Source organism: Heterocephalus glaber, unplaced genomic scaffold (assembly GCF_053883595.1).
Source record: "Heterocephalus glaber isolate CG9 unplaced genomic scaffold, H.glaber_assembly_v1.0 deba00001472, whole genome shotgun sequence".
Lineage (NCBI taxonomy): Eukaryota > Metazoa > Chordata > Mammalia > Rodentia > Bathyergidae > Heterocephalus > Heterocephalus glaber.
In genome coordinates this window covers 29,290,515-29,318,110 of record NW_028258315.1, presented here as the reverse complement: position 1 = coordinate 29,318,110, position 27,596 = coordinate 29,290,515, and the positions used below count along the sequence as shown (strand labels likewise).

Here is a 27,596-nt window from a genome sequence, read left to right as displayed (position 1 = left end):
CCTCCTCTCTCCCCTCCCTCTCTCTCCCTGACTTCCACCTCCTCTAGCAAATGAGCAGAAAAAGGCTGAGGGGGTAAATGTTAAACCTGGAAAAATGTTGGCAAGAGCCCTTTGTGGAATTAAGGCATCTCTTTATCCCACCGTCATTCAGAATTATTTTAATCTGCAATACATTCTGCTCATCACCAAGTGGGAAGAGTCACCACCTGTCAGTACCATGGGCAGATATCGGGTAAGTCCTAAAGGTGGCCGACGTCCCCGGTCTGACAAGCTTGGTAAGACGCAGGTTCCTTTGCTTGTCTCCTCCGGTCAGGAGATGGATTCCTGCCTGTGATACCTTATTAAATGACTTATGATGCCGGTAAGTATGGTAGTAAGAAGTGATTCTGATTGATTTCACAAGCACCTGGCTACAGGTTACAGTCAAAGTAACTTTCTAGGTGAGACCTACCTGGACTATACCTTTCTGTGCTAAGAACCTCTGTGTGTAACTGTGAGTTAAAGATTCAAAGCATGCAGGGGAGGATGTTGATAAGGCACTTTTCAGAAGCCCTCAGGGTATGGACCACCTTTCTGTCAGCTGTGCAGGAGCTCAGGTACCTTTGGCACTACTGTGTTCTGGTATTATCTGAAGTACTCTGGGCAGGCAAGGTCCTCAGTGGTCCACCGAGGAGCTAGGTGAAGACGTTGGGGGCTGATGAGTGGGGGAGGCATGGACCTGGAGGGGTGCTGAGTGCAGTATCCTGAAGCCCCTCCAGGCCTCTTCACACTGTTATAAGGCATGGGCCAGGCAAGGCTCATACGGAACATGTGAGGAGCTGAATCACTGGGGAAGACTCAGAAAATGCAGGGATGTTCTGCCTAGGCCTTCGGCCATATATAACACAGCTGTGAACAGGATACAGGCCGGTTCCCTGGAAGACTAATGGCCTGGAAGCCAGAGTTTCAGGAGATAGCTTTGAAAGAAGCTGTGCTCCAGCCAAGAGTGTTCTGGAAATGAGGGTTCTTGGCTTTTCCCTGGCTGAGAGCAGTGCACAGGGAGGCTGGGTGTGAGGGCGGGGATTCTGGGAAGAAACTCCAAAGTGCAGAGCAGCATGAGCTAGGAGAGAAAGGAGCTGAGGAGTAGTAGGGGAAGACAAGCTTTGTGAAGCTCCCTCAGCTGATGTGTTGGCAAGGAGGCCCCAGGGCAGGACAAAGTTAGCTCTGGTCCCTGACCAAAGGTCTCAGTGGCTCTCTCCCAGGAGGTACAGGGCAATGGTGCCTTTTTGGTTTAATGTCTTCCTATATCACACCCTGCGCACATTTTCTCTTCTAGAAGGACACTTGCTAAATTTAACTTTTTGCCGCACAATTTTCCCTATTAATAATACTGATGATATTTATCTCTGCTCCCCTTAGCAATTAGAATTGAGACAGCTTTAGACTTTCTGTATCTTCGGGGTACATGAAAATCAAACCGTTATGGAGAAAATATCACGGATATAATGAACATCAACTTTTTATCTAAATGCTTTTTTTTTTTTACTTTGCAAAAGTTTAAACACACCTTATATACCACGCACAGTAAGATACATGTGAGAGTGCGGCATGCGCGTGGGAATGTGTGTGTGTGTGTGTGTGTGTGTGTGTGCACGCGCATGAGTCTGTATGAGTCTGTGTTCTGTGTGTATACTGAAACACGCGGATACAGAAAGCCACATAAGTTTACCTGCGTTCACAGGGACACTGAGGACGATTCCGAGAGACATCAGCGTGGGGTATGTAACAGCAATTCCAAAATTTAATACAATATTGAATGCTGAAACAGAGAATTTAGAAAGCAGGGATTACTCATGACTGCCCTGTTCTTTTCCTCCTCAGTGACTTTGCCAAGTGCTGTTTCTCAGGGGAGACTGGAGCAGGAGTTACAAGGACCCTTTGCTGGACTCCTCTGGTGCCAAGACTTGCGGTTAGGGTACAGGACTGTCATACTCAATTTCCTCTCTTTCCTGAGCTTTGGAGAAGGGTAAAGGAGCTCAGAAGGTGATCAGTGGGGACATACTAGAAAAAGTGGGATGGGGCCTTCTGAACAGGTTTGCTCTGCTGCTGGCTGTGCCTCTGGGGTGGCAGTACTGGTGGGAGCTTTGGGATGTGGGTTTCCAGAGGACTCTGGTGGGCACCTCCTTTGTTGACTTACTGCCTAGCAGTAGCCTTCCAGTAAGTGACAATGATGATGACGATAAATGACAACGGACTGTATTTACTGAAGGCTGACACTCAGGCAATGTGCAAAGAGCTTCCCCGTGTAATCACTTATAGCTCCTTCCTCACTGTCACTCATGAGCAATAAGCAAGAAACTAGGCTGTCGTCTCCCTACCAGGGTGGCAATGATCACTGTCACAACAAAGACTATGGTTCTGGAAAAACTCTAGCAGGGAAAACTGTTTTTATCTTTCAGCACACAGGCTTCCAGAGTCCTTTGTATGTTCCTGCTTTCTGGGGGTTGTGGGCAAGGTAGGTGGCACTTACTCAATAAGAGAATGGAAAATCCACAAAGGTTTCCCCATGGAATGTCCTCAAAGGAGCTCCAGTATTCCACTTTGGTGAAGTAGAGGATGACAGGGATGCAGGTGATGAAGAGGATGTTGAACACACCCAGGATGGACAGGAATAAGGCAGCTTCTCCAAACTTTGCGCTGCCTAGCAGGAGCTTGAAGAGAACCTGCGGAGAGGGTCAGGGCTCCTTCAGACTCCAGCTTGGTGAAGTCGTGTGTGCTTGGCACAACTGGGGCTGCACTACAGGATAGATGGCCATGGCTCGGGTAAAGTTTACCTTACTTGGCCACCAGTTAAGGGGTAGTGGGGCTTGGCCTGTGGGCCTCTGACCACATACTTGCATCTCCATCACAGAGCAATACAGATTACTGGAGAATCTCTTCAAGAGTCACAGGTATTCACATTAGGTGCGATTTATCTGTATTGGATTTATGTACAATTGGGTATATCTGCCCTGATTACACATCTTCTCAAGACCCTGAGCTTATACAGCACAATCTGAAACCACTGCCCCAAGAAAAAGGGTTTTGGCTACAAAGAGCTTTTCTCCAGATGTAAGATGCAGGGGTTTGTTCATCAGCTCTGTCCCACCACCTCCAGGATGGAAAGGGCATGGGTTTCAGTGGAATGCTCCAAACCGATTTCCTGTACCTGTTCTTCCTGTTCTTGTTTGTACATCATTTTGGGTGCTTGGAAGGTCAGGAGGAGAAAGACTAGAGTGGCCAGAGGCTGGACTTAGAGATGCCAAAGGCCTTGTCCAACTCTGAGCTTGGTGCTCTGACCAATATTGGGTCTCAATGTTGTTATCCCTCCTGCTTTTCCCACTTTCTCCTCTTCCAGGCATTTTCCACCTCACACAGGTAATGTCCTGGTATACAGGCAGGGAGTGTGGAAAGTGAGAGACAGCCCTTCAGCCTGCCATTAGTCCCTCTGGACAAATTTCAGGTGGCAGAGGATGTGGGTCAGGAATCTGAGTCAGACTATTGTGCTTTTTGTGGATGGCATTTATACCATCTTTGCTCTTCATTAGCACACAGTTGATTGAAGCAGAGGTGGGCCTTGTGGTATATTTTGCATTTGGAGAGTGGCTTTGAAATCTCAGAATGGTGCCAGTCTATCACAACCCCTTGGTTTTCTTTCCAGGGAAAGAAAACAATGTGTGTCTCTCTCTATGGATGGAGAGGGCTGGGAGCTGATGGAGGATAAGAAGGCAAAATTATTTCACTTTTCAGAAACCATAACACATGGCACTCACAGAGCTGGGGGAAAATGCTTTTCTTATGACTTTCTACAGTACTTAATTTTCTTTGTCCACCTGTTTGGATCCACAAAAGGCTGATACGTTTCAAAGCTAAAGTCACATTTCTCACTGAGTCCTCCAGGTCAGTACCCCAGCTTGAGACCTGAAAGTATCTGTGTTGTCTACTGTACCCCAAAGGAAAAGAGAACAGAAGAGAGGGGAGGCAAAGAGAGAGAGCAAGCAGGGGGCTTGTTCAATTGGAATGGGGTGAATGGAGCTAGGGACCCTAGAGTAGGAACAAACAGTATATTTGTTGCCTCTAGACCTTCAGTGAGGAAGTGCTTTCTGATAGTTCTCCCCATGTTGTCAAAAGTATATTTAACCCTCAGAACAGTCATGCATCTGTTCACTCAGCCTACTGGCAATGTTTGAATCTAGAGTGTATTCATGCTGAGTGCTGCTGGCCACAAAACCTGTGAGGTAGTCAGGCTTTACATGACAAAGGGGCCTAGTCTCATGGGTGGGAACTCATCTGAGCAGTGTTGACTGGGCAGCCTTGGAGGGCCTGGATCCTCCTCCACCCCAACAAACAATGAAGTCACATGTCTGCCAATCCAGGTGGCACCATGCATTTTATCTCAGCTGCTATAAATGTGTGGTCGCCAGTGGAAAAGTCCAGACAGCCAAAGCTGAGGGCAGCTACTGCTTGGGCTCTACCCTTTGTGCTCTCCACCCACCTGGTGCACACAGGAAACAATGGTCCTTCTCAGAGCACTGGTGCCATCTGGGGTTCCCCAGAGTGAAGGGCCAACCCTGAGACACCTTCATGCCTGCCTGCCAAGAACTGGCCTGCCTGCAAAGCTGCTACCCTCTGGTACCTTGTAGAGAGCCGACATGGATGCAGAGCCCACCACCAGAGCGATGCCGATGACAGAGTGGCTATGGAAGCCATCGGCGTAGGTCATCATCACGATGCCAGCAATGGCGAGAATGGCAGCCACGATCTGGATGGGTGGAAGGAAACGGCGGTCAGGGCAGTGATGGGGAGTCAGATGGACCACGTGAGGCAAATTGCTAGAAATATTTGTGGGGGAGGGTGGTGCCTCCATTCTGGGCCTCCTGGAGGACGGACAGGTAGGGGTGCCCCACTGACATGTCTCTTGCTGCTTAGAGTCACTTAGCCTAGCTTGGCATGACTAAGGACCTGAGTAAGTGGTATCCAGGAGTGGGGCATGGCTTAGCCTCAGCCTCAGGCCATGGCAAATCACTGTGACTCTTGGACACAAGAGTGATCCTGAATTCTGGTGACAGGTTAATTTGTCATGACAAGGCTTGGTCAAGAGTTCCTTGATGGCACCTGGAAATGACCTGAAGGTGACCTCATGTGACCTTGCTTTTATAATTTTGTATCTCAACAGGAAAGGCAGAGTGGGGAAAGTAGTGGGGCCTGATAGAACACATTGGCCAGTGCTGGGTATAAACAGTGCCCTGACCGGGAGGAGTGGCTCTGTCCTTTAGTTCCTAGGGAGTCAGGGAGGGTCCTCAGTAGAACAGATGTGTGCAGCCAAGTCTCAACTGCTGGATATACTAAGAGATTTGCCCCTTTTATGGATCATTCAAAATTGACGTTGGTTAGCTGTCTATAACAATGTCAAATACCTAAGATTTACTTAAGAGTTTTTTATGCATTTTCTCATTTTCTCCTCAAAAATCAATACACTGTATTTGCCTCATTTTATAGACATGAAAACTTAGCTCACAGAAGTTAAATAATTTGCCCAAAGTCACACCCCTGCTGTGTGGAAGAGGAGACACAAGTTTCAGGGGTGTCTGATGGCAAAGTTGGTGCTAATCCATATGAGCAGGGCAGCCTGGTGAACCCAGTAAGCTGTTGCTTGCTGGGCCCTTAGATGCAAATTGAGGCTTCCTCAGTGAGTTAAGCCTATGGTTTCTAGGTTAGTGAGAGCTAATACAGTTGTGCCTCATATTGTGTATCTGAGTTGCACACTTCTCCTGATGCATCCTTCATGCAGTATTTCCATAGAACACTACGTGTGCCTGTAAAACCAAGGCTCAGGAGAGCAGATGGCATCTTGTGTTAAAGCTGTCCCTCATCTGCTTGCTTCTCTTTTCTGGCTTAGTCATTCACTCACAGTCAGCTGTGTCCTTCTACACCACATACACGCAAATGCTTCACATTCAGATGCTACATGGACCACGTACAACTGTTCACTAAGAGAAAGACACAGATGGTGTGAGACAATAAGCAGCCATCCCCCCACCTGGAGGACAAGAGAGGGGTGAGTGACAAGCCAATGGAGATGAGGTGGCATCTGCTCCAGAAAACATATGTGGCACAAAAATGCCATTAGGAACAGTTCAGTCTAGCTAGGAATCAAGGCAAAGTGTCCTGCAAGAAGAACTTGGAAAAGAAGGAAGGAACAGAGAGAAGAGCCAAACTTTCAGTGATTCTGTGCATCTCCAAACCCGCTTGAGTCTTTCTAAACTTCCGGCTAAAGTTGAGGGAATGAAGAACAGGGTTATCTTTTTCCCAAGGCTTGCCAGGCAGGTTTCTAGCCTCTTGCTCTCTCTTTGCTACTGAGTAAATAATAAGCAGCTAAAAGCTTCCTGATAGCAGGGCCTGTCAGGAGCACTGGAAGGGAGGGGTTGGAGAAGCCAGAAGTGAGAGAACAATGGCCACCTCACTTAGGTTAGTGAGGAGACACACATCAGAGCCCCTGTGGGTTCCTTTCAGCAGGTGGATCAGGGACGGTGACCTCCTAGGTGCCACAGGTCACAGCATCTCTAGACTGGGTGGGGAGCTGGATCTCTGGGCCTCACAGCCCAGACATCCAGGGATGTGAGATCCCAGACAGGTGCAAGGGAGTGTGTGTGGGGGGGAGCACCTGCCTGGTTCTCAGGATCCTTCAGAGCACAGCCAAGTTCAGAGCCTGGGTGCTTCCCCCAGCCTGGATTCCCTTGAAGATTCCAGTCCTGTTTTATAAAGCATGCACCTAGCTGGGTGTGGCAGCACATCCCTGTGATCCTAGCACTCTGGAAGGTTGAGGCAGGAGGATCGAAAGTTTGAACCCAGCTGGGCACTACAGGAATTTAGGGAAACTCTGTCTCAAAATAAAAAATAAAAAAGGGGCTGAGCATTAACTCAGGCTAAAGGCCCTGGGTTCAATTCCCAGTAACATACACACACACACACACACACACACACACACACATAAAAAGAACATGTTTCTTTACGTGTTTTGCACTCTGAGGTACTTGAACTTCTTGGTTCTCCCATGAAAATATTTCTGGTGCTGCAGTCTGCTCTCTGGAAGACTGGCCCAGTTCGACCTCTGATTTCCCGTGCACCTCAGGGAGGTGCTGCATCTGCTTGTGGACAGGGACAAGCTGACTTCCCTCCTTCTCACCCCTCCTGTCCCACTGGACTATCCTGAAACAAGCACTGCTGGGCAACAGTGCACTGGAATTGCTGAAAGCCACTACCTCTGCTTCATCTGGGGACAACTCAGTGGAATAAGGAGAGATGCAGGCAGGGGTTGTATTATGTGTCCTTAGTGCCTTATATGCCTCATCCATCAGGACCTGCCAGCTTGCAGGCTGGGATCTGAGTCCCAACAAGTGGGGTGCTAACAGGATGTCATCTACTCCAGCTGGGCTGAAAGGGGAAGGAGGGGCCCAGGAGGAGACAAGAGACAGGAGGGCCAGTGCTACCCACCAAGGAGCATACACCTGCTCCCTAGTCTCGCTCAAAATGTGGCAGGCTGCATATTCTCTGCCAAACAGAACCAATCTGGAAGCTGTTTAGGTTGTACAGTGTGGGACAATTTTGCAAAAGAGAAAGAATAGGATAATTTTTAAATATGCTTTCCTAAGCCCTCTACTTCCTGGCTTCTGGACTTCTCTCACTGGCCCAAGGAACATCAGGGTTTGGCGCAAATGAGCAACTCTCCAATCTGCCCTGCTCCTTGCCCTCTGTGGCCCCTGTGCTGGGCTCAGCCCCCCACCATACAGGATCAGACACGCGGGAGTCAATACCCAGCTATGGCCCTTTGGAAGCACTTAGCACACTCTGATTACTGGAAACGTCAGCTGGAGTCTGACTTAGAAGGGAACTGATCTTGCGAAAAGTCCACCATTCAAATCCCCAGCAATGTACCATGGAGCTTGATGCCCACATGGGTGACCTCTTGGCCCACCTTCTTGCTCTGTCTTTGCCTATGTGAAAGCCCACCAGCAAGAGTGGTCAGGAACAGTCCTGATCAATCCACAGTGCTCATCTTTCTCCCCTGAAGTGGAGGATGGGAGAGGGGGGTCTCACCCAGTCTGGCCACAGTCAGTGGGCTCTGGGCCCTCAAACTCTTCCTGCCTCATCTCACTATTGCCTGTGACACACAGGGCCTCTCACACTGTCAAAGACTGGGACTTATCTATCCACCTATTCTAATTGAGAAGGAATAATAATAACATTGAGGAAAGTTAATAGTTCTTGAATTTTATGAGCCAAGCATGCACCTGCTTATTTTACTCTCACAGCTGTTCTCTCCATGGTAATATTCTGTCCACTTTAAAGATTGAGGTAAACTAAGGCTTAGAGACATTTGCCCAAGCTCTGACAGCTTGTAAGAATACAGTCAAGACCTGTACCCTAGTCATGTGACTAGATCGAGCATCTCTCCACTGCACAAGAACCTCTGGTCTTGGAGACACACAAAGTACGCACTGAGACAGAAAGCAATTTCCACAGACACCTGGACAGCTCTTTCCCTCTGATGCCCCAAGTGGCTAGAAACCACCCCCACGCCCAGCCATTATAGGGCATATTTGCTTCTTTCTGGATTTGTGTGCATGATCAAGCCTTTTCCATGTTTCCCAGGAGCTGCAGCCCTGATAATGTGAGCAACTGTCTTGATCATGTAAGTCTCCTCTGCAACCTGTCCCCTGGATGCAACCTTCACAGCCCCTTGGGATGGGGAACCAGGTGAGCTTTCTTCAATCTTTGGAAGCTCCCAGTGGAGGATGCTAGCTAGCCTAGAAGTCTGGGAGAAGTCTGAGCCACCTGTGCAAACATATATTACTTGGATCCCAATCTCTACCTGTTTATGAAGGGGAAACTTTTAGTCTTACAGATATTGGTGATCTCTGAGCTCCTGAAGATAAGAACCAGGAACATCCTCCAAACTCCCACAATCTGAATCAGGAAACTCTTAGATGATGAGCCATTTATTCCCAAGAAACACACCCAGGGTTTGCAAGTTATAATGTCCCATCAGCAACACCGGCCTGAGGATCCTCCATGAAGTACTGGCCTAGTACTGGAGGCCTTTGGCACAAAATGTAGTATTCAGTGTGAGCTGAGACCACTGGATCAAATGCCACATGGCTAGGCTGTATCACAGCCCAGGGACATTGGAGGAGGCCCCCTACACACAACTAGCAAGGCAGAAAAGATTTGGAAGGGCCATGGTGCTCTCTGTGAGTCTAGGAGTACTTCATACTTTTTCATACTTCCATTTCTTAAGCTCAAAAAACTTATTTTCTTATGTGTGATGCAGCATTGTCCTTGAACTCTCTCTCCAGTAACAGGGTCTCATTTGTAATTTGCTTGGGATGTCTGAATCATGCCCAAAAGCTCTATGAATTCTGTTTCACTGTGTATCAGAATAAAGTCAGGAAGGGCAGGATGGCTGGCAGTGTCCTGGGGACATCCCTGTCGCTCGGGTCAAGTCACGCAGGCTAGGAGTGAGTGACAGCAGGGCACCCGCAGTCCTTGCAGAGATGCATTAGATCACTTGTTTGCTGAAGGCTTTTCTGGGTGGTAGCCCGTGGGGTGAGCTTTTATTCCAAAATTAACACTAAGTCTCAAAACAAATTCTCCCCCTACTGCAAGCTAAAAATACAACTCAGCAGTTGACTCACATCCCCACTGCTGTTTGAGTAACTTGGCTGGGTGTGAACTCACCCATAGGGTGATGTTATTGTTCCCAGGACAATGAGGCATGGACCAGAAGTGCAGGGCCTGGAGCCCAACCCTCACTGGTCCCCAGCAGGGCTTGCTTGGACCTGGCTGCCCATCACAGGAGAGGAAGAAGTAAGAGGTGCACTGTAACAACAGAGCTAGTGGTGTGGCTGGAGCTATTCTATCTGTGGCAAGGTGATGGTGGGCAGTAGCATCTTCTGCTACCAGAGTTAGCAGGCAGAAGCCACTAGGACTGTCCATGCAGCAGGTCACCTGCTCCTTTTACTTCGAGTATGGACTCTTCATATTTCATTTTGTACTTGACAATGCATTCATAATATTTCCTACAACTCTTATGATTTGACTAGCTTTGTATTTTACTAAGTTTTCCTTGAAAAATGCATAGGAATTGAAGAGATGTAATTTCATTTGGCCTGGATTTGTGGGATAAAGGAAGTGGAACTACTACTCCCACAGTTTGGACTTGGCATGAAAGTGTCTGGCTCCTTTGGGCTGTGACACATGGGCTAGGTGGAGGACCATACCCGCACATGCACATGGATGGGCAGGGTCTCTGGCTTCCTGATGCATCCTCATCAGAGAGTGCTGGCACTGGTAGAAAGCTCCAGGCTGCAGGGCATAGTCATGCCATGTGCTGCAGCCTGGGAAGCTGCTGGGGGAAAGTGAGTGAGTATGCAGAGAGAGGAGCACATGGCCATTTGCAGGCTGGGTCCCCAACCAGCACACACTTTAGGGAATGCTTGTTGAAATGCTTGAAATGAAAGGTGCTTTAATGGATGCTTGTCTTGTATGGTTTGCAAGCAAGAAGGTTTGCAAGGCACACCAAGAACTGAGCCCTCTGTGGGCCCCTTTTCTGCTGCAAATCAGGACAGTGGCCAGCAGCTCTGCTCACGGTTCAGCATATGGAGCTAAGCAAGCCAATGGGCAGGTTTTTGTTGACATGACTGAGTGAGGGAGGAAGACAGATAATAAAGAACTTACCCTCACTCCCATGAACCTGTCCCTGAGAACGATCCATGAGAGCAAGAACACAAAAGCTTTGTTGCAGCAGAACAACACGGAGACATCCGTAGTGTTTATTTTCTTTATTGCATGTAAGTACAGGTAGTTTGTGAGTGTCCAAAGAACACCGAAAGGTGCTGCCTTGGTAAAAAACACCTTCAAAGTCAAGCCATTGTCTCCAAAAAATCGACAGCATTCCCTAAAACAAGGAGAGAGAGGCAGTGTTATTATATTCTTGGGTTGAGACAGACCATTTTTTTTTCCTATACCCAATTTTTTTTTTTTTTTTTAAATTTAGGAGAGGGCAGTCTTTTAATTTATTATCTTTTCTTTTTCAGTCTGGGCCTCTTGCATGCTAGTCACATACTCTATCACAAAGTTACCTCCCCAGCCTTTTTTATTTTTTGAGACAGAGCCTTGCTAAATTGCTCAGGCTAACTTGAACTTGTGGTCCTCCTGCCTCAGTCTCCCAAGTAGCTGGGAATATTGGCTAGTACCTTTTTTTTTTTTTTTTTTTTGGTACCGGGGATCGAACTCAGCTATTACCCTGTTTAAAATAAGATCTTTTATAGCTCTTGGAACTACTGGTTTAATTAGTTGAAAAGTGTTGCACAGGGATCTTATGATCAATTCCTCCTGTTTGGAATTGATGATTCTACTCAGAAGGTGTGTTGGAATTATCTGACCTTCAAGTCCACGGTAGTCAACTGAGTGATTTAGTCACTTGTTGAGTAAAAGAGGGATGCCACTAGATCTCTTTTCTTTTTTAGTGTGGAGGAGAGTGGTAGAGGGATATAAATATATTTAACAATTTTGTCCCAACCTGGAACTGTCTTTGTGATCAGGGCAGTCACTTCTTGGGCACATCTAATATGTATAGTTTGGCTATGATACAAATAGTGCTAACTACCTACATATTTTCTTTCTGAGGTCACTTTTAGAGTACTTTATCCTACCAAGTGCAATACTCATGTCTCTAAGAGCCTTCCCAACCCAAGAAGAGCAAGCAGACCCAAGAGATCAGTTTTTAGGGAGGACAAGATGAGAAAGGAAGTTTTTCAAGCTATTCCAGATCCTTAGGAGAATGATCATGGCTGTCTGAAAAAGCAGTTTTAAAAAGTGAAGCCAGTCCTCCACATGCAGAAGAAGAAAGTGAACCATAGGGGTCACAAGTGTGGAGGGAGCCTCAGAGAGAGAGGCCTGGTGCCCCCCCCCCCCCCCCCCAGCTGCTGGGGAGTGAAGACCATCACTCTGTGAGGCCTGATGAGACAAGAGCTGGACACATGAGGAAGTGCTACCTCTAGGGGGCTCCCTGTCCCTTTCAAAAACATAATGAAGCTGAGCCATAGGGAGTGATGGCGGACAGTGGGAAAGGGAGTCAGCTCACTGGGGACTTAGAAATAGACTCAGGCACAGTGAACCACCACAAAAGCAAAAGAACAAATGCCATGAGAATGAGTCAAATACATGAGGGTGGAGAATTGTATAGCCCCTGACCACTTGATATTACAGCATCAAAGGAGGAAAATTAGAAGCAATTATTGTGAATCTATAATGAAATCTGTCTTTGTTTCATTACTCAGTGATGAAATAGTCATAGAAGAGATAGAAAACTCACTAGAAAAGGGTAAAGGCCTAGGAGGTAGGTAGGGGGAAGTGCACTTACCATTTTATAAAACATGGCACAGCTTTGCTACCTTCACTGAACTCAGAGTCCTATGTTGCTTCTCAACAAACCAGCACCAGGTAAAATTTTCAGGTAGTAAGTTTACCATGAAACTCACTCAACTGCATCTCTTCCATTTTGGCAGTGTGTGGATATAACCCTCCTCTGATAGGCTGATATTTCTGCTCCCTGGGAAATGTTTATAGAGCATTTCTCCTGCAGTTTCTTTTTCTTAAATTAAATTCTTTTATTGGTACATTGTAGGTATACAACACAATTACATTTCTCATTGGGAATTGTACCTTTACATAATGCGTCTTGGTTCTTATATTTTCCCCATTCCTAGCCCTCCCTTCACACCCTCCACCCTTCCCTATTTACAAAGACTTTATTTCCATTTTTTCCATTTCTCATCATTTTTCCTTTCCCTTCTTTCCTTTCCCCTGCCCCTCCCACTACCCCTACCCCTTTGGACCTTTTCTTCCTATTTTGCATTATTGATTATTCATTCTAATCATTGGTACATTTTAGGTATACAATATAATGACATTCATCATTGGAAATTTGCACCTTTACGTAGTTTCTCTTGGTTCTTATTTTTCACTCTTGCCCTCTGCTGCAGTTTCTATGGGGTTTTCTCAAGCTGCTAGTCACAGAACAACCTGTCTCCCCCCCCCCCACCACCCTCTGGACAGTGGCCAGAAAGGATGGTTTCCTTCATGTTTATGATTATGGTGGCTACAAAGTGCTCCCAGTCCCTTCAGTATGACAACAGGAATATAAGTATTCATTCCTGCCATTTATCACAACCTATTTCAACTATATTTAGAGGTTTCCCTTCATAGGGGAATGTCAAGCAAGTAGGATTTCCAAGTTCCACTTAACTTGCTATTATACAAAGTGATTCATATTGGGGTGGGAGCTATCAGAGCCAGCTGGACAGCTACTTCTTCTCTGAGAATCTGCATTTGATTCCTCCAAAGCCTGGTGGTTGTAGAAATGGTGGAGAAAAGGGATAGGGCATGGACATGGCTCAGTATTGCCTGCCGAAGTTGCTGGAAATAGAAAGAGGATTGAGATCTGGTCCTGGAAATGGAAAAAGCCAAAGCTTCTGGGCCTGGTAGAATTCTGCTGGCCTTTTGAGGACTCATGGCCAGGAATTGCTTCTTAGGTTGGTGAATCTTGGTTCTGATGAGATCAAGATTGTTGGCCCCTTGGTGGGCCAGTGAGCCTTGCTCTGATTTAAGACCATAGGCTGAGCACTAATCCATGTCAATTGGCTTACTTATGTATGCCCTGGACTGCAAAAGGAGATAAAGAGCTCAGGTGTACTTCTTCCAGAGCCCTCTTCTTGAGGCACAGAGACTAGAGTACAATAGATGCTGTGTTGAGGGACTTCTGACCAGACAGCCAAATGTCCTTCATTTCTTCTACTCTTTGATATCCTTGACCAGCTAAAGGGCCCAAGGCTGGCAGAATGCTGTCCCACATAGATAAGCTCTTTGGTTCCTACCATGGACTCACAGGCCAACCAAAGTTTAGTTGAGTTTGTTCACAATTCTGCTTATGCCAATTGTTCTTGGGTGCTTCATTACATAGTTTAGTTAAATATTTATAAATCGATGTACTATATATGAGGAAAGTTACTCTCTAAAATCTAAGTTGATAGCTTCAAAGAAAACACAATGAAACAAGGCACTGAAATATTGCTATTGAGTTATATATGCAGAGAAACATGGTAAAAGGCAGAAAAGACTACAAAAATCTTTAGTTCTGCATTCTTCTTACTTGATCAATACTTATGTTCTTGGTACTCTTTAAAGAATCCTGACTGGAGAGCCAGTCTTGCTAGGATTAACCATAGCTTATTTAATCCAAATCAATAAGCACTTGTTTACCACTTGTTATATTTCCAACTCTAGATTAAGCACTGTGGCTGATGCAGAAAAAGTAAACTTTTAAAATTAAGAAAGCTTCCCAAATCATTTACTTTGTAATTTCCTTTACATTGGGTTTTTTTTCTATTTTCTTTTTCTGGGTTTTCTTTTAGTTTGATATTGGGTCTTCTGGTTTGATTTTCTAATTTTACCTTTTCTTTCCTTTTGTCCTTCACTTTTTTCTTGGTAGTTTTATGAAAGATTATTTCAAGTTTATATTCCAATTTCTGTACTAAATTTTAAAAACTGGTTCTTATATTTAACTTCCAAGAGCAGTCCTTACTCTTAAGAAGAATATGGGCACAACTGGAGGGATAAAGCTGAGAGACCAATATAAACTTAAATGAGGCAGGAGATTAGGGTATGGCAAACTAGCTGAGTAAGTAGGTGTGACCTGCCAATAACAGAGATCTAGGAAATGCACAGAAAAACAGTTCCCAAAGCCCTGCAACTGGGACCAATGAGAGAATGCTATCTTTAATTCTTCTCATAAGAACTCAAGCAAGTCTTTGAAAGGATGACTGAGATCTGACATCAGTCCGAGGAATGGGAGATACAAAAGATGGCCACCATTGAGCTGTTGGCCACTGTGTTCTCACTCTCATAGTGGTCTACTCTCACCAGGAAGAGTGTACTTCTTTTCCTACTTTTAATCTGCCCACACTCACTTGGCAGAACATGTTTCTTTTCCTACCTTTAATAAATGTAAAACCTTGCTACCTTTTGGGCTTGTTTTGTCCAGTTCTTTGTTCAGGACAAGAAGAACCTAGAAAATAGGTTCCCTAGAAGGAGTCCCCAGCAATCTAATAATAAGACATGTAGATTCTGAGTTGAACCTTGAAGGATACATAGGATTTATACAATGTGGAGGGAGAGGTAAAAGGAGGAATTGTATCTATGAAACAGGAACAAATTGCTTCTTTAAAATAAAGCAATATTGGAAATTAAATATAGGATAAAAAATTTAAAAATTAATAGAAGAATTGGAATATAAAGTCAAAATAGTCTTTCATAAAATGAGACGGGGAGGGAAGAAGGGAGGGAGGGAAGTAAGGAGGAAGAGAAGGAAGGAGCAAGAGAGAAAGGGAAAATTAGAAGATTAAACCAGAAAGTCCAATATTGAACTAAAAGAAGCTCCAGAAAGAAGAAACCAAAATAAATAAATAAATAAATAAATAAATAAATAAATAAAATAAAATAAATAAAAGTGGAAAAAATAACAAAAAGAAATAATTCAAGAAAATTTCTTAGAACTGAACAACAAGGATCTACTTAAATCAAGGGCCCATCCAGTAGTAAGTAAAATAATGAAGAAAGAATCACAGGGAACATACTTGTGAAGTAAGAAGATAAAGATCTAAAAGCTCCCAAGAGAAAGCTGGGCCTGGTGGGACACACCCATAATCCCGGTGCTTGGGAGGCTAAAGCAGAAGGACTGCTGGGAGTTTGAGGCCAGCCTAAACTGCATAGCAAGACCTTATCTCAAAAAAATAAAAAACAAGAAACACTCTGAGGCACTGACCTCCTGGACCCTCATATACTTTGAAATTAAAAACAAAGAAATAAAAAACCCCCATACATATGTACATACACATAAATAAGTAGATAGCTCCCAAGAGAAGATAGGTCAAAGGATAGGAAATCGTATGGCACCAGATATCTGAAGAACAAAGATGGAAGCCAGGCAGTCATAGCTCAATGCCTTCATATTTTGGAAAAAAAAAATTTTCTTCTCAGAATTCTATAACCAAGTAACTATTAATCTGATATGAAGGTAGAATAAGGGTATTTTCAGTGATGTGGAACTGGACAACAGTGTCTGCTGAGCCACTGGAGGACAGGTGGCACTGAGACAGGAGATTAGGGTATGGCAAAGCTGGCTGGGGAAGTAAGTGTGACCTGTTAATCACAAAAATCCCAAAATGCATGCACAAAACAGTTTCCAAAACCCTGCAAATGGACTTCTCACAAGAACTCCAGCAGGTTTTCGAGAACTCCAGCAGGATGGCCTAGACCTTATGTCAGCCTGAAGAGTGTGTGATACAAAAAAGACTGTCATTCCGGCGCCTGCCTCAAAAGCACAAGATCCCAAGTTCGATCCCTGGTACCAAAAAAAAAAAAAGACAGTCGTCACTAAGTTTTTGTTACTGTATTTTCTCTTGCATGATGGCCTGCTCTCACTGTATGTAGGGTGTGCTTCTTTTCCTACTTTTACTTGCTCCAAACTCACTCTGCAGAGCCTGTTTCTTTTCCTACCTTTGATAAAACTTTGCTACTGTTTGTGCTTGTCTTGACCAATTCTTTGTTCAGGACAGAAAGAACCTAGAGACCACTTCCAAAAGGAAGCCCCAGCACTCCAAAACCTCATAACAGCACCAATACAAGGGTGAAGCCAATGAGGCAGTAGACGTGGCAGCCAGAAGCAGGGCTGCAACAAGAGCAAGAGAGAAAGCAAGTCATAGCAGGGTACTCTGCGGCCCACCAGGACTACAGAAGGCTCTGGGAAGGGAGTCTCCAGTAAGTCTTGTTAATTAATCAAGATCAAGGAAAATATCGGTAGGTTTTTGAGATGCTGGAACACTTACAAAAGAAATAGCAATCATTAAAATGGAAATCAAGATAAATGAGACAAAAGAGGCAACTATTGTTGGCAGGAGAAATGAAAGGTGGTTCACAAAGGGAGGCAGAGTCAGGGAATAACGTGTATGCTCATAGTAGTGAAAATAAAAAAGTGAAATATTTCTTGGTTAGAAATGAGGATACCATTCTGTTGGAGGGAATGGAACCAGGGAAAGAATAGGTGGAGTAGTGCAGAAATCAGTGCATATCTCATTTAAGAAAGACTGAGATAAGAATTTAATTTAGCTAAACTGGTGTAAATGTCAGGGGAAAGTATCCACAAGATTAAGGGTGGCTTGGAGAAGGCAGGCATGGAGTAGGCCTTGACACTTTTTATGATAATCCTTTTACTACTTATTTTGCTTTTCCAAAGTATATGCATGCATTAAATTGCCAAAAATAAAAATTGGTTAAAAACATAAGAGCGAGATGTCAATTCTCTACGGTGAGTCTAAAACACCAGTGGTTTTGAGCTTTGAGGAGTGCAGATGAAAACCTCAGAGAGAGAAAAAGCTTGCCATTTGCAGCTAAGGATGCTGTAGCCCACACAGATTAAATGAATTGTTCAAATTTTAAAAAATTTCTTAAGTTTATTGGTACATTTTAGGTATACAATATGATGCCATTCATCATTGGGAATTTGTACCTTTAACAATATATATCTTGGTTCTTATTTTTTTCCCATTCCCCTGCCCTCCCTTCACCCCTCCTCCTCTCCCTATTTACAAAGGCTTTGTTTCCTTTTTTATGCCTTTCTCATATTTATTCATTTCCCCTTCCCTTTTGGGCTTTATCTTCCTATTTCACATTATCTACTCTACATTTTGATCCTTATTTACACTTTCAATTTCTCACACCAGATAAACTATTTGGTGTCAAACAGGTGTTTGCATGGAGCCAGACTCATGGCCTATGCTGTTCCTCTGTGAACCCCCAGAACCCTCTTTTCTGGACCCTGTGTTTCTCCACACCCTTATCATCCTACACAACAGCAAGCATCTCCCTCAGTTCCCTTTCCTCCCTTCCTCTCTTTTTTAGGCAAAATTTTGGAAAAGCCATCTGGATCCCTGCTCTACAATGTTTCCTCTCCTCCAACAATGCTAACCCAGTGTCTGGTCTGTCCACTTGCCCAGACATCCAGACCAACCGCTCATGACTCTCCCCATTGTTGCTAATCCCAATAGGTGTTTTCTATATTCATCTTACTCCAGAGAGCCTCTGCCTTTGTGGACATTTCTCCTTAGAGTGTGCTTCAAACTCAGCACACTCCCCTAGGTTTCCTCCTCACATTCCACACCCTTCCAGGTTTTTCTCTGTAAGACTTCCTTAGTATTTCCCCAGAGTTCTTTCTAGTTTTTTTCACTGTGAGAAATTTCACCTACTCCAATGGTTTCAAGGCCCAGCTGGTTACTCTTCAGCCAAGAGTCTTGCACATGATGCCATCCTTGTCTTGGACATTCCTGGACTCCTTGAATCCAGCCTTTCCAAATGAAGTACATATTTTCCTCAACTCTCAATACCAATATGGTACCATGATTCATGTTTCTATCCAGACCACATACTTGGGAGTCATTCTTAGCTTCTCCTTCTCCCTCTTCAATCTAATTAATCACCAACACCTGTAAATTATTTCTCCTAAGTATTCTACCTGCTTGGGCATACTGTTTTCCATAGTAGCTGCTCCATTTTACATTCTACCAATAATGCACAAGGGTTCTGATTTCTCCACATCCTTGTCAATACTTATTCTTTTCTTTTAAATTGTGGCTGTTGAAGTGGGTATAAGGTAGTATCTCATTGGGGTTTTGATTTGGATTTCCCTAATCATTAGTGACATTTGACATATTTTGTACACTTGGTGACCTTTTTGTATCTTTGAAAAAATATCTACTCAAATCCTTTGGGCTGAGGATGTAGCGCGGTGATAGAGTGCTTGCCTACCAAGTGCAAGGCCCTGGGTTAAATTCCCAGAACTGTGAGAATAAACCCTTTGCCCATTTAAAAATTGTTTTTACTGTCGTGGAGTTGTAGTTCTTTATATATTCTGAATATTAACCCCTTGTTGAGTAGATGATTTTGTACTTATTTTCTCTTTGTATGCTGCCTTTCATTCTGATTGTGCTGTTTGATGAGCAAAAGTTTTAAATTTTGATATAATACAATTTATCTATCTTTACATTTATTGCTTTTGCTTTTGGAGTCATATCCAATAAAATAATTGCCAAATACAACATCATAAAACTTCCCCCAAGAATTTTATAGTGTTCTCTTTTGTCCATATCTTGGACCCATGTTGAATTAATTTTTGTATAACGTGTAAGGTATACAGTTTTCCCAACATCACTTAGTTGTGAAAAGACCATCTTTTCCTCATTGAATGATCTTGGAACCCTTTCTAAAAATTACTTGACATATATATGAGGATTATTTCTAGCCCTTTGCTCTCTATGTCCATCTTCATGCCAGTATTACACTATTTTTGTTTTTTTTTAGTTTTACACTATTTTGATCACTGCAGATTTGTTGTAAGTTGTGAAATCAGGAAGTGTCAGTGAGGTCTTCAATTTTGTTCTTCTCTTTCAAGACTGATTTTGCTATTTGAAGTCCCTTGAGCTTTTGTATGAATTATAGTATGATTTTTTTTCTTCTGCAAGAAAATGCCATTGGGATTTTGATAGGGGTTGCATTAAATCTTTAGAAAGCTTTGGGTAATACTGATTATCTTACCAATATTATGTCTTCCAATCCATGAACACTGAATGCCTTCACATTTGTTTCTGTCTTCTCTAATTTCTTTTAGCAATGTTTATAGTTCTCAATATGCAAGTCTTTCACCTCCTTGGTTAAGTTTATTCCTAAGCATCTTATTATCTTGATGCTATATGCAAATGAAAGTTTTAAATTTTCCTTTCTTTTTAGAAAAGCTTTTTGAAGTATAATATACATATTTTAAGGGTGCAAAGATAAAAATGTAGAGTTCAATTTTTATGAAATGAAATCACATGTGTAACACTATACCAAGATAAAGAATATACCAGTCTTCCAAAGCATTACTTCATGCTCTCTCCAATCATTACCTTTCCCTTCAAATATAATCATTATGCTGGGCTGGGGATTTAGCTCAGTGGTTCTGCCACTTACCTTGCAAGCTCAAGGTCCCAAGTTTGATCCCAGGTACCAAAAAAAAAAAAATCATTATGCTGACTTCTATATCCACAGTTTATTTTTCCTTTTATAAAGATGAAATCATACATTATAAATTATTGTGCCTTGTTTTTTCATTCAGTATCACGTCTAAGAGTTTCATTATGAAATTCATTATATAGCATCTAACTTTACAAATACAGTATAATTTATTTATCGTATAGTTGATAGATATTGAATGTCTTGGATTATGAAGAATGCTGCTATGAAAATTTCTGAATATATCTTTTGGTGTGCATATATATGTATATATTTTGTGTGTATTACAAAAAAATAGGAATATAAGATCAGATAGTATGTATCTTCTCAGTTTTAGTGACAAAAGCTTTCCAAGGAGTGGTACCAGTTTATACTTCCATTGATCTTTCAAATGAAAATTTAATCTATTTATATTTAATATAACTACTGTTATATTTTGGTTTAGTTCTCTCTCTCTCTCTCTCTCTCTCTCTCTTTTTTTTGGTACTGGGGATCAAACTCAGGACCTTGCACTTGCGAGGCAGGTGCCGGAACCACTGAGCTAAATCCCCAGCCCTGGTTTAGTTCTCTTACCTTACTATTCTTTTCTGTCTTCCCCATCTGTTCTTATTTTTTATTTGCCTTCTTTTGCTTTTTTATGAGTGAAGCAAATTAAAAGAATGATTCCATCTTCTCCACATTAGTTTGTTAGAAATCTATTCTTTTATTATTCTTCCAGTACTAGATATTAAACATTTTTATTCTCAACTTATTAGAATGAATTTTTATTAATAATTTTATCAATTTTTGTACAATATAAAAGCCTTACAATAATTTCAGCCAACAATTCCTTTACATATTTTGGGGTGTAAATGGTGTGAGATTTTATTCTACATATTTAAAAATTCTGTGACATGTAATTACTACTGTCTTAGTCATATCCATTTATATTTAACTATATATTTACTTTTGTTAAAGCTCACATTTCCTTCCTCTACTGTTGAGCTTCCATCCATGAAGTCATTCCTTCTACTAGCACAGTCTGTTTAAGTACTTCTTCTAGTGTTAGTTTGTTTCCATGAAAACATCTTTGTTTCATGTTTTCTTTTTTAAAGGGCATTTTCATTGGGCTTAGAATTCCAAGTTGTCATATTTTCCACCCTCAGAAAATACAAATCCATTATCTTCTGGCTTAGTTTTTCTCTGCGTTACTTTTCTCTTGTTGCTGAGACAAAATATCCGACACCCAAAGTCAGAAGGAGAAAGGTTTATTTGTCTTAGAGTTTGTAGAGGTTTCAGTCCATAATCAGCTGGCTCCAAGGTAGGGTGGGAGATGGGCAACAGTTCATGGAAGTGGAAGACAGAAAAAGGGAGGGGAAAGGGGCCCTCAGTAGCATTTTTCTACCCCTTTTATCATATATAGGTTACTTAGGGTGGGTAGCATTCACACCCTCAATCCTAGTGCCCTTGAGCCTAGCATTGCACCATGAATCAATTCCAGAAAAAGCTCCACCTATGACTACATGAGGCTTTGGGGGGACATCAGTACATAAGCCATAACATTCTGTTAAAAAGTCAGTTGTAACTTCTTAGTTTTACTCTTTTGATGGCTATGTATCATTTTCTTCCCCTGTGGTTTCTATTTAACATTTTATATTTTCTTGGGTTTTCTTAAAGCAAATTTTCTGTGATGTGCCTAGGTATTTGTTCCCCTACTCCAGCATAGGATTTATAAATCTTCTTGGATCTGTGGCTTGATTTTTGAAAATTCTTGGTCAATATATTATCACTCCACGACTCCTGGGACTCCAGTTATACACAGATTAGACCTTTTTCCTGTGTCCTAGCTGTGTTTTATTGCTTCTTTTTGAATTTTCCACTTTTTTTCCACCTGTGATTCAATCTGAGTATTTGCTAATGATCTACCTTCCAGTTTATGAATCTTCTTCTTTGTTGTGTCTAACTTGTTAAACCTAAGTACAGATTCTAAAATTCTGCTTTTACTTCTAGCATATCCATTGATTATTTTTTCACAGATTTCAGTTCCCTGGAGAAATTCTTCATATTTTCATATATTCTCTTGAACATGAATCACAGTTATTTTATAGTCTCTAAATGGTAACTCCAAAATCTAGGACATTTCTGGATCTGATTCTAAATCAGATTTTATTTTTACTTGCTTTATTGGTCATCTGGTACTGCTTCCTGGAATGCTTTGCTATATTTTATTGATGAAGGACTACGTATGAAAAATTATAGGGCCCTAGATGATGTTGTCTTCTTCTAGAATAGATGTAATTTTCCTGTGTGTGTGAAGATCACCTTGACTAGCTGATGCTGGTCAATTCCTGTTTTCCCTCCTTACTCTTAGTTCACAACCCTTTTATTGGGCTCAACAGAAAGCATTGGTAGTTTACCAGGATCTCCCTACTTGGGTCTGAAGTCCAATTTTTGTCTGCAGAGCCATGTGATTACCAAAGTCTTTGCCCTTGGTGGATGGTTTTTCTGTTCAGTGTTTGTGCCTTGTCCCAAATATCCATGGCTTAGCAGCTAGCATGTAGGAGTTGGATTCGCTTCTGGTCTTTTCCTCTGAGATCTAGAATAAGCCTGCACCCATGGTCATGATGGTAGACTGGAATTTCTGATTTTGTTTTTGCAGACCAATAAGTGTCATAAGCTTTCTGTTCCTCATTTCTGTTTGGCTTCCATGATCCACTCTGAGAACTGGAAAATTCCGCAAGAGGAAAAATCAGCAGCAAATGTGAGGTTTCGTCATGTACTTCCCTTGTTTCTGGGATCCTGGTGACCAAGGTCCTGGCTGTTCTTCTTGTTCTCTGATGCCCTCAGGTCACTTTCTGTAAAAGCATTTTTTCCCCAATTTTTATAATTTTCTTCTTGGAAGTATTGTAGGTCTGATTTACTGTTACAAAACTGTCTTCATTTAAGCAGCTAACTAGGGGCTCTAAGGAGGTTCTGAAGTGGCTCAGGTGGGTGATTATAGTCAAGTTCTGATAGTGGCAATCACAGGACTTCTGTCTCCCAATCCAGAAATATTTTTTCAGTAGGTCTGGAATGCTACATGGGAATTTATTTCTCAAAAAGATGCCGAGAGGATTCTGATGGATTATGGTACATCTTGGGGTTTGGGAGGCAGTTTTCTGGAATTCCATATCTCACAATGTGATAGAGGACACCTAGGGCACTTATGAACACCTGATCCATGCCACCATCATTTCTTACCAGGCTTCTTATCACCCTTGTGTTTACCTTTGACTCCGTCTCTTAAACATTTGAGAATGGGTCAATCTTTTTCTCAAAAGTTTTGATTGGCTTTCTGTTTTTCTAAATTAAAAAATGTATATATGGGGGAGACTGGCACCTGGTCCTTTCCCCCCAACTTTTAGCTGTGTGCCCAAGTGTCAGAGAGGGCCTTTCATTCATCCTTTATAAAGCTGTAAGTCTGCTATCTCATCACCATCCACACATCCTAATCACTTTTTTACCACCTGCCCTCTTAGATGCCACATACTTGCCTTTAAAAAACCTACTTTAATGAAGCATGATAGAGATACCAAAGACTGTACAGATTTAGGGTATATAACTTGATGAATTTAGAGATAACTGTAGACCAAGAAATCAAATTCATAGTCAATGCCACAAACAGATCCATCACCTCCTAAAGTTTCCTCATGCTCTCTTTTAAAAGAATACTTAAAATCTATCTTCTTTACAATTTAAAAAAATTTATACACTGTTATTAACTATACACATTGTGATGTTAAGTAGAGTGCCAGGACTTAGTTATTTGTATAACTTAAGCTTTGTACACTTTGACCAATTTCTTTGTTTTCCTTTCTGGCCCCTGCCCAATCCCTGGCAACCACCATTCTACTCTCTGTTTGACTCTTTTAGATTCATCTTATAACTGGGGTAATGTAGTATTTGACCTACTGTGTCTAGCTTATTTCACTTAGCATAATGTCCTCCAGGTACATCAATGTTGTCCCAACCATCAGGATTTCCTTATTTGTAAAGGTTGCATATTATCTATTGTATATATGTGACACACTTCTTTTATTCATTCATATATCAATGGACATTTAAGTTGCTTTCATGTCTTGGCTATTGCAAATAATACTGCAATGAACATGGGAGTGCATCTATCTCTTCAACATGGATTTCAGTCCCTTTGGTGTTATACCAAGAAGTGGGATGCTGGATCATATGGTAGTTCTATTTTAAAATGTTTTGAGGAAATGCCATACTGTTTTCCATAGTGGCTTTACTAATTTACATTTCCATTAACAGTTTGCAAGGGTTCTCATTTCTCCACAACTTCACCAACACTTATCTTTTTTTTTTGATAGTAGATATAGGATGATATAGATATAGGATATAGATATAAGATATATCAGATATAGGATGATAACAGATATAGGATGATACAGATATAGGATATTTCATTGTGATTTTGATTTGTATTTCCATGATGATTTGTGACATTGGGTACCCTTTTCATGCACTTATTAGCCATTTGCATATCTTGTTTAGAGAAATGTCTATTTAAATTCCTTGCCTATGCACTTTTTTGGGGTGGGTCTGTGGTCATCCACCACAATATGAGTAGACATATATTCCGATAAAAGAAAATGTAAATCCAGGGCATTTCCAACCCTTAGAGAATTTTGATCCTGAGACTTCTCCTAGGAACAGCCCAACCTTAACTATCAGATCTTTGAGAGGGAATACTGAGAAGCACAGACCGCATACTTGTCCCACTACCTAGGAATTTCACAGCCTCCTCCACAGGAATCTGTTCTGTCTGGGGCTCAGCTGGTTATTCTGCATGTTCAACCAAGCAGCAGAAGGATCTGGGCGAGAGTGCCTACTCCCCAAGCATTGCTAGTCACAGGCTCTTGGCCAAACTTCTAGGCCTATAGTGAAGTGATTCTGTATTCTACATGTGAGGTGAAAGTTGAAGCAGTAAAGTCAGAGGTGACCCATGGCTTCCATGTTCATGGGATCTTCTGGCTATGTAGGAGGACAGGTCTCCAGAATTGTTGTGCATTACCTCCTGATCCAAGATGGCCTCTCCATATCAGAACCATTCTGTCTAATCAGGGGCCTCATTCCAGCATCTGCCATGTGGAATACAGATGCCATGCAGCTCCTTGTCTGTGATAGCCCACTAACCTAGTGACATCAGACAAGAGCAAAAAGATACTGTTAGACTGTGTTATGATTAAATCTAGAATGTCCCCCAAAGTGTCATGTGTTCAGAGGTGAGGTTTTTTGAAGATGATTGGATAACGGGGGTGCTATACTCAATGGATTAATCCATTGGTGAGTTCATACCTAAATGTTCTGTTAAGGGGTGAGGTCTAGTTGGAAGAGGTGGGTCACTTAGGGGCATGCCTTCAGAGGGTATATCTCACTTTCTGGATCCTCCTCTTTCTGTTTTCTGATTGCCATAAGGTGAGCAGCTTTCCTCTGCCAGTGCCCTCCACCACACTGTTTCTGTCTTAAAGCCAGCTGGTCAAAGACTGAGTCCCCTGAACTGTGTGCCAATGTAAACCTCTTTTCCTTCAAGTTTTGGATGTCCAGTATTGCTCTGCAGCAACTGGAGCTCACTAATACACACTGTCTCTTGCAAGATGGGCTGTCTCTCCTGTAGAAGTTGGAGATGGGTGCTAGTGACAGTTGTTAGTATCAAAATGGCACAGGTGGCTCAGAAAAGCATCAGCCATCTACTCCAACAAAGCCCATTGCCCTGCAAACCGAAAGGATATGGCATCCAGCTTTTGTTCCCCAGGTCTCAGAAAACAACAGCTGCTGGGCTTTCATTTCTACTTGTCTGCCTTTTGGCAAATTCTACTTCAGCGATGATTGATTTTGAGTTTCATTAAGCTCTCAAGAGCTAAACCAGAACACACACACACACACACACACACACACACACACACACACACACATATAATTTTTTTGGTACCGGGGATCAAACTCAGGACCTTGCATTTGCAAGGCAGGCACAGTACCTTTGAGCTAAATCCTCAGCCCCAGAACATATTTTTATAACACATGACCCAACAGCATTTTATCTTTGAGTGGTGAAAATATGGCAGAGTTGTGTGGACCTTTACTTGGCTTCTCTAAAAGAAGCTGGAACTCAGGATAGGATGATGTCTGCTGGAGTCCCAGAACTGGACTCCACAACTATGGCAGCTTCCTGTGTTCATTGCTGGCCAGCCTCACTTTCTTCCCTGAGGGTGGTTATTTGTGGCTTTACAGTGTAGAAAGGAGTATATTTAGCTCTCTATGAAGGAGACCTAATAATTGCTCAATAAGAGAGGAACCTGTGATTTCAAAGCTGGTCCTGCTGCCATCCCCTATACCACCTTTCAGGGGCTTGGAATTCTATCAGTGTGGCGAGATGACCAGCAGAACCTCTTAAGTATGTGGTCAGAGTTCCAGAAGATGCTAGACCAGTTTCCCTCCCCGTTGGACCCAGCTGGCTTCCCACACTTACAGTGGGAAGACTGATGCTTGTGGATTGGCCTGATTAGTGTGGTCTCCACATGAATCACAGTGAAAAGCCATGGGATTTGGGTACAGCAACCTCCAAATGCAAGTTTTGCAAAGGAGCAATGTGGTATTCAATGAGATACTTTATACAGCTGTCACATTGACAGCTATCCCTGAACAACACAATGGAGCATTTGTATCATTCTATATGGATTCCAAAAGGCCTTTAGCCTTGTCACTCATGTCAATGTCACCTGCTGTTCTTGGCCTTTTTCAGTTGAGTGTGAACAGTACCTTGTCCTAGTGATCTGCCTGCCACAACTGGCTGCAGGAAACCAGAGCTGCCATTCTAGGGCCCAGCTGGAACAGCCAGGCACAGAGGAGGGCACCTGGCCTCATCAGGAATCAAGGTATTTCTCTGCCTGGGATGAGCTTAGTTTCTGCCTATAGCCATGCAACCATAGATTCAGAAGTAGGGAGACAGCTCTCCAACCACCATCCCCTTCATGGAGCAACCAGCTGTCTCTTCCTCCAGGGGCTCCTGTTTGACTGCAGGCTTCCCCGAGAAACCTGCCAATCTGCCTGTGATACTCTGTGCCCAGCTCCCCACTCCTCCACAGACTGATCATGACTACACAGCTGTCTCCTCCAGCTGATCCCCTCTCCTCCTGGAAAAAGGAGCCTGTGCCTTAGTCTCCTCATGTCTCCAGCACCTAGGATGGCATCTGACCCAAAAGTGGTGTCCAGTAAATATTAATTAAAAAGAAAAGGAATAGAATTCAGTCCTGAGGTTGAGGTAGATTTTGCCATCACCAGCGGATTCATAGTCCCAGAAAGGTCAGCAAGTAGCTGTCCTAACACTGGGCTGTCAGTGTGGTAGGATCTCAGTGCTCTCATTTCCTGCCTGCTTTTGG

At 42.9% G+C, this 27,596-nt stretch overlaps 1 protein-coding gene across 6 annotated transcripts in view; it reads right to left on the bottom strand.

Moving 5' to 3' along the window:
- Slc35f3 (solute carrier family 35 member F3) overlaps positions 1–27,596 on the bottom strand; it is a 372,969-nt gene that overhangs the window by 44,082 nt on the left and 301,291 nt on the right. For 5 of the 6 annotated variants that reach the window (XM_087181904.1, XM_087181906.1, XM_021266402.2 and 2 more), the window contains 4 exons: positions 10,756–10,975; positions 4,655–4,780; positions 2,510–2,702; positions 1,709–1,798 (listed from right to left, as the gene is read on the bottom strand). In XM_087181904.1, coding sequence (XP_087038030.1) covers positions 1,709–1,798; positions 2,510–2,702; positions 4,655–4,780; positions 10,756–10,975 — 629 coding nt within the window. Of the gene's footprint in view, positions 1–1,708; positions 1,799–2,509; positions 2,703–4,654; positions 4,781–10,755; positions 10,976–25,231; positions 25,354–27,596 lie in introns of all 6 variants that reach the window. The other variant, XM_087181905.1, reaches the window with a different exon arrangement.